Here is a 13807-nt window from a genome sequence, read left to right as displayed (position 1 = left end):
TCCTGCATCCTTTGGTACCCAAGGCTCCTGCATCCTTTGGTACCCAAAGCTCCTGCATCCTTTGGTACCCAAGGCTCCTGCATCCTTTGGTACCCAAAGCTCCTGCATCCTTTGGTACCCAAAGCTCCTGCATCCTTTGGTACCCAAAGCTCCTGCATCCTTTGGTACCCAAAGCTCCCGCATCCTTTGGTACCCAAGGCTCCTGCATCCTTTGGTACCCAAGGCTCCTGCATCCTTTGGTACCCAAAGCTCCCGCATCCTTTGGTACCCAAAGCTCCTTGCATCCTTTGGTACCCAAAGCTCCATCTCCAGAGGATATCCTCTGCTACGGTGCGTTAAAGCATTCCCACTTCCTGGAATGCCGGCATCCATTCTCCACTCACCCCATTCCCATGTTCCCAAAAGCTGGAAAACCATCCCCCCCCCCCCCCCCCGGGTTATCCCATAGGAAAAGCCCAGGCAGGGAAGCATTGCCCCCTAAGGGCACGGATGGAGCGCAATGGGCCCCAATGGAGAGCATCCCTCCAAGGTGCCCGCGGGCCATTCCCAAGCATTCCCGGAAGGTTTTCCCTTCCCGATCCGGTCACTTCATGGAAATCCACTCCTGGAATTGAATGAAGCGACGTGAGGGCCATCCCGTTACCTAGATCTTGACCTAGTAATGGATTTGAGCTCCTTCTTGTCCTCCTCCAGCTTCTTGTCTTCCGGAGCTTTGGAATCTTGGAGGTTCTCATCGCCTTCCTCATCCGACTTCAGCTCCGAGCTTCCCGAAGAGACGCTTTGGCCTTGGAGCCCGCTGGGAATGCCTGGGAGAAGAGGCATGGAAAAGGGATTCAGGATGGGATGCTCCAAGGATGGGATGGGCGAAGGATGGGATGCTCTATGGATGGGATGCTCTAAGGATGGGATGCTCCAAGGATGGGATGTTCCAAGATGGGATGCTCTAAGGATGGGATGCTCCAAGGATGGGATGCTCCAAGGATGGGATGCTCTAAGGATGGGATACTCCAAGGATGGGATGCTCCAAGGATGGGATTCTCCAAGATGGGATGCTCTAAGGATGGGATGCTCCAAGATGGGATGCTCTAAGGATGGAATATTCCAAGATGGGATTCTCTAAGGATGGGATGCTCTAATGATAGGATGCTCTAAGGATGGGATGCTCTAAGGATGGGATGCTCTAAGGGTGGGATGCTCTAAGGATGGGATGCCCTAAGGATGGGATGCTCTAAGGATGGGATGCTCCAAGGATGGGATGCTCCAAGATGGATGCTCTAAGGATGGGATGCTCTAAGGATGGGATGCTCCAAGGATGGGATGCGCTAAGGATGGGATGCTCCAAGGATGGGATGCTCTAAGGATGGGATGCTCTAGGGATGGGATGCTCTATGGATGGGATGCTCTAAGGATGGGATGCTCCAAGGATGGGATGCTCCAATATGGGATGCTCCAAGGATGGGATGCTCTAAGGATGGGATGATCCAAGGATGGGATGCTCTAAGGATGGGATGCTCTAAGGATGGGATGCTCTAAGGATGGGATGCTCCAAGGATGGGATGCTCCAAGGATGGGATGCTCCAATATGGGATGCTCCAAGGATGGGATGCTCCAAGGATGGGATGCTCTAAGGATGGGATGCTCCAATATGGGATGCTCCAAGGATGGGATGCTCCAAGGATGGGATGCTCTAAGGATGGGATGCTCTAAGGATGGGATGCTCCAAGGATGGGATGCTCAAGGATGGGATGATCCAGATGGGATGCTCCAAGATGGGATGCTCCAGATGGGATGCTCTAAGGATGGGACACTCCAAGGATGGGATGCTGTAAGGATGGGATGCTCCAAGGATGGGATGCTCCAAGATGGGATGCTCCAAGGATGGGATGCTCCAGATGGGATGCTCCAGGGATGGGATGCTCCAAGGATGGGATGCTCTAAGGATGGGATGCTCCAAAGAGGGGATGCTCTAAAGATGGGATGCTCCAAGGATGGGATGCTCTAAGGGTGGGATGCTCCAAGATGGGATGCTCTAAGGATGGGATGCTCCAAGGATGGGATGCTCCAAGATGGGATGCTCTAAGGATGGGATGCTCTAAGGATGGGATGCTCTAAGGATGGGATGCTCCAAGATGGGATGTGCTAAGGATGGGATGCTCCAAGGATGGGATGCTCTAAGGGTGGGATGCTCCAAGATGGGATGCTCTAAGGATGGGATGCTCTAATAATGGGATGCTCTAAGGATGGGATGCTCCAATATGGGATGCTCCAAGGATGGGATGCTCTAAGAATGGGATGCTCTAAGGATGGGATGCTCTAAGGATGGGATGCTCCAAGATGGGATGCTCCAAGGATGGGATGCTCTAAGGATGGGATGCTCTAATAATGGGATGCTCTAAGGATGGGATGCTCCAATATGGGATGCTCCAAGGATGGGATGCTCTAAGGATGGGATGCTCCAAAGAGGGGATGCTCTAAAGATGGGATGCTCCAAGGATGGGATGCTCTAAGGGTGGGATGCTCCAAGATGGGATGCTCTAAGGATGGGATGCTCCAAGGATGGGATGCTCCGAGGATGGGATGCTCCAAGGATGGGATGCTCTAAGGATGGGATGCTCCAAGGTGGGATGCTCTAAGGATGGAATATTCCAAGATGGGATTCTCTAAGGATGGGATGCTCCAATATGGGATGCTCCAAGGATGGGATGCTCCAAGGATGGGATGCTCCAAGGATGGGATGCTCCAAGATGGGATGCTCCAAGGATGGGATGCTCTAAGGAAGGGATGCTCTAAGGATAGGATGATCCAAGGATGGGATGCTCCAAGGATGGGATGCTCTAATAATGGGATGCTCTAAGGATGGGATGCTCCAATATGGGATGCTCCAAGGATGGGATGCTCCAAGGATGGGATGCTCTAAGGAAGGGATGCTCCAAGGACGGGTGCTCCTTTACCCTTTCCCCACTGCCACCCCTTCTCCAGACCCACATCCCATGGGATGCTGGCTCCCACTCACCCCGGTATGGATCCTGGGGGGGATTCAATTCCGGAGACGTGGCCGATTGGACGGGAAGTTGGGGCACGGGGACCTGGTTTGGCACCAGCGAGTGGCTCCCTCGGATTCCGACGGCGTCTTCCCGATGGGATCCCACCTGCAAGCAAAGGGAAGAGCTCCAGAGGCTCTATGGATACAGGGATGCTCCCATCTATGGGCCCTATGGATACAGGGATGCTCCCATCTATGGGCTCTATGGATACAGGGATGCTCCCATCTATGGGCTCTATGGATACAGGGATGCTCCCATCTATGGGCTCTATGGATACAGGGATGCTCCCATCTATGGGCTCTATGGATACAGGGATGCTCCGTAAGATGGGCTCTATGGATACAGGGATGCTCCCTAAGATGGGCCCTATGGATACAGGGATGCTCCCATCTATGGGCTCTATGGATACAGGGATGCTCCCATCTATGGGCCCTATGGATACAGGGATGCTCCCATCTATGGGCCCTATGGATACAGGGATGCTCCCATCTATGGGCTCTATGGATACAGGGATGCTCCCATCTATGTTCCCTATGGATACAGGGATGCTCCCATCTCTTGGCTCTATGGATACAGGGATGCTCCCATCTATGGGCCCTATGGATACAGGGATGCTCCCATCTATGGGCTCTATGGATACAGGGATGCTCCCATCTATGGGCTCTATGGATACAGGGATGCTCCCATCTATGGGCTCTATGGATACAGGGATGCTCCCATCTATGGGCTCTATGGATACAGGGATGCTCCCATCTATGGGCTCTATGGATACAGGGATGCTCCCATCTATGGGCTCTATGGATACAGGGATGCTCCCATCTATGGGCTCTATGGATACAGGGATGCTCCCACCTATGGGCCCTATGGATACAGGGATGCTCCCATCTATGGGCTCTATGGATACAGGGATGCTCCCATCTATGGGCTCTATGGATACAGGGATGCTCCCATCTATGGGCTCTATGGATACAGGGATGCTCCCATCTATGGGCTCTATGGATACAGGGATGCTCCCACCTATGGGCCCTATGGATACAGGGATGCTCCCATCTATGGGCTCTATGGATACAGGGATGCTCCCATCTATGTTCCCTATGGATACAGGGATGCTCCCATCTCTGGGCTCTATGGATACAGGGATGCTCCCATCTATGGGCAGGGAATAAGGTAGGGAATAAGGGAATAAAGTAGGGAATAAGGCAGGGAATACAGGCTGGGAGCGTAAGCAGGGAATGCAAGCGGGGAATGAACAGGGAATAGACAGGGAATGAAGAGGGAATAAACAGGGAATGCAAAGGGAATAAATACGGAATATAGAGGGAATAAACAGGGAATACAGAAAGAATAAATAGGGAATACAGAGGGAATACAGAGGGAATAAAGAGGGAATACAGAGGGAATAAATAGGGAATGAAGAGGGAATAAACAGGGAATAAATAGGGAATATAGAGGGAATAAATAGGGAATACAAAGGGAATAAATAGGGAATACAGAGAGAATAAATAGGGAATGAAGAGGGAATAAATAGGGAATATAGAGGGAATAAACAGGGAATACAAAGGGAATAAATAGGGAATGAAGAAGGAATAAATAGGGAATATAGAGGGAATACAAAGGGAATAAATAGGGAATACAAAGGGAATGCAGGGAATGGGATCCGCCCCCCCTAAGGAATCCGGTGTGGATCCCATCAATCGGATCTCCATTGGGATGCCTAATCCCATTGGGAATGCTGCTACACCTGGCCTGCCAGCTCCATCTTCCATGATCCAGAGGGATGAAGAGCTCCATCGACCTGCTCCATGGTCTCCATAGGGCCATGGCCATCCATTGGGATGGATCCAGGTCCTGGACCATGTCCCCGGGCCCTATCCGTTATCCCAGTGTAATATCCCCATTCCAGGATGCTCATGGCTCCATGGGTACCACTTCCATCCGCATCCCGGGATGCTCATGGGTACCACCTCCATCCCCATCCCGGGATACTGGCGTCTCCATAGATACCACCTCCATCCCCATCCCGGGATGCTCATGGCTCCATGGGTACCACTTCCATCCCCATCCCGGGATGCTCATGGATACCACCTCCATCCCCATCCCAGGATACTGGCGTCTCCATGGATACCACCTCCATCCCCATCCCAGGATGCTCATGGATACCACCTCCATCCCCATCCCGGGATGCTCATGGGTACCACCTCCATCCCCATCCCGGGATACTGGCGTTTCCATGGGTACCACCTCCATCCCCATCCCGGGATGCTCATGGGTACCACCTCCATCCCCATCCCAGGATACTGGCGTCTCCATGGATACCACCTCCATCCCCATCCCGGGATGCTCATGGGTACCACCTCCATCCCCATCCCGGGATACTGGCGTTTCCATGGGTACCACCTCCATCCCCATCCCAGGATACTGGCGTCTCCATGGATACCACCTCCATCCCCATTCCGGGATACTCATGGGTACCACCTCCATCCCCATCCCGGGATACTGTTGTCTCCATGGATACCACCTCCATCCCCATCCCGGGATGCTCATGGGTACCACCTCCATCCCCATCCCGGGATGCTCATGGGTACCACCTCCATCCCCATCCCGGGATGCTGGCGTCTCCATGGATACCACCTCCATCCCCATCCCGGGATGCTGGCGTCTCCATGGATACCACTTCCATCCCCATCCCGGGATGCTCATGGGTACCACCTCCATCCCCATCCCGGGATGCTCATGGGTACCACTTCCATCCCCATCCCGGGATGCTCATGGGTACCACCTCCATCCCCATCCCGGGATGCTGGCGTCTCCATGGATACCACCTCCATTCCCCATCCCGGGATGCTCATGGCTCCATGGGTACCACTTCCATCCCCATCCCGGGATGCTCATGGATACCACCTCCATCCCCATCCCAGGATACTGGCGTCTCCATGGATACCACCTCCATCCCCATTCCGGGATGCTCATGGGTACCACCTCCATCCCCATCCTGGGATGCTCATGGGTACCACCTCCATCCCCATCCTGGATGCTCATGGGTACCACCTCCATCCCCATCCCGGGATGCTCATGGGTACCACTTCCATCCCCATCCCAGGATGCTCATGGGTACCACCTCCATCCCCATCCCAGGATGCTCATGGGTACCACCTCCATCCCCATCCCAGGATGCTCATGGATACCACTTCCATCCCCATCCCAGGATACTCATAGCTCCATGGATACCACCTCCATCCCCATCCCGGGATGCTCATGGGTACCACCTCCATCCCCATCCCGGATGCTCATGGGTACCACCTCCATCCCCATCCCGGGATGCTGGCGTCTCCATGGATACCACCTCCATCCCCATCCCGGGATGCTCATGGCTCCATGGGTACCACCTCCATCCCCATCCCAGGATGCTCATGGGTACCACCTCCATCCCCATCCCGGGATGCTCATGGGTACCACCTCCATCCCCATCCCGGGATGCTCATGGGTACCACTTCCATCCCCATCCCGGGATGCTCATGGGTACCACCTCCATCCCCATCCCGGGATACTGTCGTCTCCATAGATACCACCTCCATCCCCATCCCGGGATGCTGGCGTCTCCATGGATACCACCTCCATCCCCATCCCAGGATTCTCATGGGTACCACTTCCATCCCCATCCCGGGATGCTCATGGGTACCACCTCCATCCCCATCCCGGGATACTGGCGTTTCCATGGGTACCACCTCCATCCCCATCCCGGGATACTGGCGTCTCCATGGGTACCACCTCCATCCCCATCCCGGGATGCTCATGGGTACCACCTCCATCCCCATCCCGGGATACTGGCGTTTCCATGGGTACCACCTCCATCCCCATCCCGGGATGCTCATGGGTACCACCTCCATCCCCATCCCAGGATACTGGCGTCTCCATGGATACCACCTCCATCCCCATCCCGGGATGCTCATGGGTACCACCTCCATCCCCATCCTGGGATACTCATGGGTACCATCTCCATCCCGGGATACTGTTGTCTCCATGGATACCACCTCCATCCCCATCCCGGGATGCTCATGGGTACCACCTCCATCCCCATCCCGGGATGCTCATGGGTACCACCTCCATCCCCATCCTGGGATGCTCATGGGTACCACCTCCATCCCCATCCCGGGATACTGGCATCTCCAATCGGATACCACCAAACCCTTGCATCCATCCCATCCCACTTCCTTTTATCCCTTTATCCCATGCTTTTACCATCAACGAGTGCCTATTGGCCGACAGGAGCCCGGTGCCGTATCCCGACGCCAATCCCGTCATGGATCCGTTGGGAGCGGGTCCTATCAAGCCGTGTAGGTCCCCATGGGGCCCGGCCATGGGGGGGGGAGCCGGCCCCACAGCGTGATTCCGTAACACATGGATGGCATCATCCAACCTTTCCAAGCGGTCCTCGATGCGGCTCTGCTGCTTTGGGAAGAAGGGAAGAGGCGGGGGGAAACAGTGGAAGAGCATCACTAAACAATGGGAATGCCGTCATTTTAGGGGGGGGGGGGGGATGGAATTAAGTGGGATCGACCGTATCCCTGCTTCCCGGCTTTTTTCCACCCCTTTCCGGCTCCCTCTTTGCCTTCAGGGATAGGGGACCGGGGATTCCTTTTCCCAACGGCTGGAATTCCGCACCAAGGGCGTTCGCCCGGGCCTTCATTTCCATGGGCAAAGCGGGTTCCAAGAGGATCCGGAATATGGGAATTGCCTTGGAAAAGCTGCTTCCAACCTCCAAACCCACCCCCCAAAGAAAACTTGGGATGGAAGATGAAATCCATCTGGAATTCCTTTGGGAATGCGCCTCCAAGCCGGCTCCCTCCCTTCTCCCAGCCCAATTCCGCCTTTCCAAAGCATCTCCAAGCGGGAATGGGGCCGCTCCGGCAAGGATGGGAGCGCCTCATCCCAATGGATCCCTATGGATAGGGATGAAGCCTTAGGATTCCATAGGATTGGCCTTGGGGATCGGCGCCTCCCCAACGCCGGGATGAAGGGGAGGATGAGGAGGAAGCATGGATGGAATTCCAAGCGGAAGGAATCACCCTCCCCATCCCTACTTTTCCATAGGGATATGCATTCCCCATGGGCCTCCATAAGGAAAACGGGAAGGGGGATTGGGTCCCTTAAGGAATAGGCCACAGCATTCCGAAGCCTCAAGATCCCGGTCAAGCAGACGGATCCCATTGGGAATGCAGGCCGGGAAGTGCAACATTCCTAAGGGAAGGCTTGAACATCGGGAATGAGCCGTTGTTTCGGGAAGCTCCAGCGCTTCCCTATGGGAATGATGAGGAAGGGAGAAGCTCCATGGAGCTCGCTGGAGTCCATGGAGCACCACCGTCTCCTCCGGTATTCCCATCCAATCCTATGGGATAACCATCAACTCCAGCCAATGGGATAACCACCGTCTCCATCCAATGGGATAACCACCATCTCCATCCAATGGGATAACCACCATCTCCATCCTATGGGATAACCACCGTCTCCTCCGGTATTCCCATCCATCCTATGGGATAACCACCATCTCCATCCTATGGGATAACCATCTCCTCCAGTATTCCCATCCATCCTATGGGACCACCACCATCTCCATCCAATGGGATAACCACCATCTCCATCCCATGGGATAACCACCATCTCTTTCTATATTCCCATCCATCCACTCCATCCTATGGGATAACCACCATCAACTCCTACATTCCCATCCATCCTATGGGATAACCACTATCTCCATCCAATGGGATAACCACCATCTCCATCCTAAGGGTACCACCACCATCTCCTCCCATATTCCCATCCATCCTATAGGATAACCACCATCTCCATCCAATGGGATTACCATCTCCTCCTATATTCCCATCCATCCTATGGGATAACCACCATCTCCATCCTATGGGATAACCATCTCCTCCAGTATTCCCATCCATCCTATGGGATAACCACCATCTCCATCCTATGGGATAACCACCATCTCCATCCTATGGGTACCACCATCTCCATCCAATGGGATAACCACCATCTCCATCCAATGGGATAACCACCATCTCCATCCAATGGGATAACCACCATCTCCATCCAATGGGTACCACCACCATCTCCATCCTATGGGATAACCACCATCTCCATCCAATGGGATAACCATCTCCTCCTATATTCCCATCCATCCTATGGGATAACCACCATCTCCATCCAATGGGATAACCACCATCTCCATCCAATGGGATAACCACCATCTCTTTCTATATTCCCATCCATCCACTCCATCCTATGGGATAACCACCATCAACTCCTACATTCCCATCCATCCTATGGGATAACCACTATCTCCATCCAATGGGATAACCACCATCTCCATCCTAAGGGTACCACCACCATCTCCTCCCATATTCCCATCCATCCTATAGGATAACCACCATCTCCATCCAATGGGATTACCATCTCCTCCTATATTCCCATCCATCCTATGGATAACCACCATCTCCATCCTATGGGATAACCATCTCCTCCAGTATTCCCATCCATCCTATGGGATAACCACCATCTCCATCCTATGGGATAACCACCATCTCCATCCTATGGGTACCACCACCATCTCCTCCTATATTCCTATCCATCCACTCCATCCTATGGGATAACCACCATCTCCATCCAATGGGTACCACCACCATCTCCATCCTATGGGATAACCACCATCTCCATCCAATGGGATAACCATCTCCTCCTATATTCCCATCCATCCTATGGGATAACCACCATTTCCATCCACTGGGATAACCACCATCTCCATCCACTGGGATAACCACCATCTCCATCCAATGGGATAACCACCATCTCCATCCAATGGGATAACCACCATCTCCATCCAATGGGATAACCATCTCCTCCTATATTCCCATCCATCCTATGGGATAACCACCATTTCCATCCACTGGGATAACCACCATCTCCATCCAATGGGATAACCACCATCTCCATCCAATGGGATAACCACCATTTCCATCCACTGGGATAACCACCATCTCCATCCTATGGATAACCACCATCTCCATCCAATGGGATAACCACCATCTCCATCCAATGGGATAACCACCATCTCCATCCTATGGGATAACCACCATCTCCATCCTATGGGATAACCACCATCTCCATCCTACGGGTACCACCACCATCTCCTCCTATATTCCTATCCATCCACTCCATCCTATGGGATAACCACCATCTCCATCCAATGGGTACCACCACCATCTCCATCCTATGGGATAACCACCATCTCCATCCAATGGGATAACCATCTCCTCCTATATTCCCATCCATCCTATGGGATAACCACCATTTCCATCCACTGGGATAACCACCATCTCCATCCTATGGATAACCACCATCTCCATCCAATGGGATAACCACCATCTCCATCCTACGGGTACCACCACCATCTCCTCCATCCTTTGACCACCACCACCTCCTCCTCCTCCTCCGCTCTCTTTTCCTACGGGATCCAAACTCCATCTCCTGGGCAAAACGGGATGGGAAGGGGAAGGAAAAGCATGGATGAGGCATGGAAAAGGCCGGGAATGGGGAAGGTCCCCATGGAATCACCTACCAAGGAATGTAAGGGACCTTCATAAGTGGGAGATGCTGCCGCTTGGCCTCCATTCCTAGACCATACAGCTGGGCCTGCTGGTAGCAAAACGGGAAGCACCATTAGAACCCCGGCATTCCCAAGGGATTCGGGAATGGGAAGAAGGGGAGGGGGGGAAGGGGAAACAGCCGGGAAAACTTCCTTAAGGAAGCATGGATAAGGAGGGGTTCCTTCCATTGGTTTCCAATGGAGAAGGGAGGCATCGCGGTGGAGGGAGGGGATGGATGGGGATCGAGGGGATCCCGTTTTCCATAGGTTTTCCATAAGTAATTCCCAAGGGGGGGCTCGGAGAGGGAGGTCGCAGGCCTCGAGCCTTCGGCTTTGGTGCCGGGGACCGGGTGCCGCTGATCCGAAGGGATGCGCGGGTATCCATAGGGAAAAGAAGGGCTTTTCCCAGCCATTCCCGACTTCAGGAGCCAGGATTAGGCTCGGAGCAGGGAGATGGGATTCTATATGGGCTCTTGTTTCGCCTGCCTGGAAGCCCTGGAAGTGCATGGGAAGTGGGAATGCCATATCCATGGAAAAACTTGGGAATTGGGAATGCTCCATCCTTGGATGTGCTCAGCATCCCAATGGATGCAGCAACGTGGTCCTCACCTGGCCCTAGCTCTTATGGTCCTTTCTATCCCAATCCCATCCTAAAGCATCCTTGGAAGTGGAAGGGAATTGGGAATGCTCCATGCTTAGAAGTGCATGGGAAGCGGGAATGCCATATCCATGGAAAAACTTGGGAATTGGGAATGCTCCATCCTCGGATGCGCTCAGCATCCCAATGGATGCAGCAACGTGGTCCTCACCTGGCCCTAGCTCTTACGGCCCTTTCCATCCCAATCCCATCCTTAAGGATCCTTGGAAGTGCATGGGAATTGGGAATGCTCCATGCTTAAAAGTGCTTGGGAATTGGGAATGCTCCATCCTTGGAAAAACTTGGGAATTGGGAATGCTCCATCCTTGGATGCGCTCAGCATCCCAATGGATGCAGCAAAGTGGTCCTCACCTGGCCCTAGCTCTTAGGGCCCTTTTCATCCCAATCCCATCCTAAAGCATCCCTGGAAGTGCAAGGGAATTGGGAATGCTCTATCCTTAGAAGTGCTTGGGAATTGGGAATGCTCCATACATGGAAAAACTTGGGAATTGGGAATGCTCCATCCTCGGATGCGCTCCGCATCCCAATGGATGCAGCAACGTGGTCCTCACCTGGCCCTAGCTCTTACGGCCCTTTCCATCCCAATCCCATCCTTAAGGATCCTTGGAAGTGCATGGGAATTGGGAATGCTCCATGCTCAAAAGTGCTTGGGAATTGGGAATGCTCCATCCTTGGAAAAACTTGGGAATTGGGAATGCTCCATCCTCGGATGCGCTCAGCATCCCAATGGATGCAGCAACGTGGTCCTCACCTGGCCCTAGCTCTTAGGGCCCTTTCCATCCCAATCCCATCCTTAAGGATCCTTGGAAGTGCATGGGAATTGGGAATACTCCATCCTTAGAAGTGCATGGGAAGCGGGAATGCTCCATACATGGAAAAACTTGGGAATTGGGAATGCTCCATCCTCGGATGCGCTCCGCATCCCAATGGATGCAGCAACATGGTCCTCACCTGGCCCTAGCTCTTAGGGCCCTTTCCATCCCAATCCCATCCTTAAGGATCCCTGGAAGTGCATGGGAATTGGGAATGCTCCATGCTTTAAAGTGCTTGGGAATTGGGAATGCTCCATCCTTGGAAAAACTTGGGAATTGGGAATGCTCCATCCTTGGATGCGCTCCGCATCCCAATGGATGCAGCAACGTGGTCCTCACCTGGCCCTAGCTCTTATGGTCCTTTCCATCCCAATCCCATCCTTAAGGATCCTTGGAAGTGCATGGGAATTGGGAATATTCCATGCTTTAAAGTGCTTGGGAATTGGGAATGCTCCTTCCTTGGAAAAACTCGGGAATTGGGAATGCTCCATCCTTGGATGCGCTCAGCATCCCAATGGATGCAGCAACGTGGTCCTCACCTGGCCCTAGCTCTTACGGCCCTTTCCATCCCAATCCCATCCTAAAGCATCCCTGGAAGTGCATGGGAATTGGGAATGCTCCATGCTTTAAAGTGCTTGGGAATTGGGAATGCTCCATCCTTGGAAAAACTTGGGAATTGGGAATGCTCCATCCTCGGATGCGCTCCGCATCCCAATGGATGCAGCAACGTGGTCCTCACCTGGCCCTAGCTCTTATGGCCCTTTCCATCCCAATCCCATCCTTAAGGATCCCTGGAAGTGCATGGGAATTGGGAATGCTTCATCCTTAGAAGTGCATGGGAAGCGGGAATGCTCCATACATGGAAAAACTTGGGAATTGGGAATGCCCCATCCTCGGATGCGCTCCGCATCCCAACGGATGCAGCGCCGCGCTCCTTCCCTTGGGCCCTTTCCCAACCCCATCCTATCGGAGCCCCCTTCCAAAAGGGCTTTTCCGGGACCGCCATCACCCCACCTTTGGAATAACCTTGGGAATACCGCCAGCCCTTCCAACCTCACCTCATCCCTCCATCCCTTTTCCAACCCCCCCCCCCCCCCCCCTTTTAGGTTCATAGGGAAAAAACGGGAAGCAACCCCAGGAAAGGGGGGGGGGGGGGGGGGGGAATTCCGGGTCTTTTCCAGGTTTTTTTTTTCCTTTTCCTTCTTTTTTCCCGGCCCCATTCCAAACCCACACCCGGGAAAGGAAGGGAATAAAAGAAGGAAGCACAATACCTGCGAGAGAAGGGGGAGAGCCAACAGGAGTTGAAGGAGTGGATGGGAAGCTGGTGGTGGTGGGCTCTGGAGAGTAGATCTTTAAGAGACGATGATAGAGCATTAATCTAAAAAGCATGGAATACCGGGAAGCGCGGCGGGATACGGGCCGTCGGTATTCCCGACGGGAGGGCACGGATCGGGAGATGGGAAGGGGAAGGGGAAGGAGGGGAATGGCCTGGATGGGGATATGGCAAGGGCTCCGGAGGGATGGGAAGGGGAGAGATCCCTATGGAATGGCCTTGGAGAAGGCCGTTGAAGGGGGCTGCGGCGAGGGATGGATGGAATCCCATTGGATCGCTAAGGAATGATGGTCCCAAATTGCTCTGCTACTA

General features: G+C 53.6%; 1 protein-coding gene across 8 annotated transcripts in view; it reads right to left on the bottom strand.

Moving 5' to 3' along the window:
- Positions 1 to 13807, bottom strand: part of LOC136004271 (transcription factor 4) — a 34386-nt gene that overhangs the window by 7294 nt on the left and 13285 nt on the right. Inside the window, exons 6-10 of one of the 8 annotated variants that reach the window (XM_065660631.1) lie at positions 13434 to 13512; positions 10666 to 10742; positions 7284 to 7490; positions 3014 to 3149; positions 644 to 806 (exon numbers count right to left, since the gene is read on the bottom strand). In XM_065660631.1, the coding sequence (XP_065516703.1) occupies positions 644 to 806; positions 3014 to 3149; positions 7284 to 7490; positions 10666 to 10742; positions 13434 to 13512 (662 nt within the window). Of the gene's footprint in view, positions 1 to 643; positions 807 to 3013; positions 3150 to 7283; positions 7494 to 10665; positions 10743 to 13433; positions 13513 to 13807 lie in introns of all 8 variants that reach the window. The other 7 variants (XM_065660624.1, XM_065660625.1, XM_065660626.1 and 4 more) reach the window with 7 other exon arrangements.

This window comes from Lathamus discolor, chromosome W (assembly GCF_037157495.1).
Source record: "Lathamus discolor isolate bLatDis1 chromosome W, bLatDis1.hap1, whole genome shotgun sequence".
Lineage (NCBI taxonomy): Eukaryota > Metazoa > Chordata > Aves > Psittaciformes > Psittacidae > Lathamus > Lathamus discolor.
The sequence above is the reverse complement of the archived record's forward strand: the minus strand, read 5'-3'. Positions and strand labels throughout refer to the sequence as shown.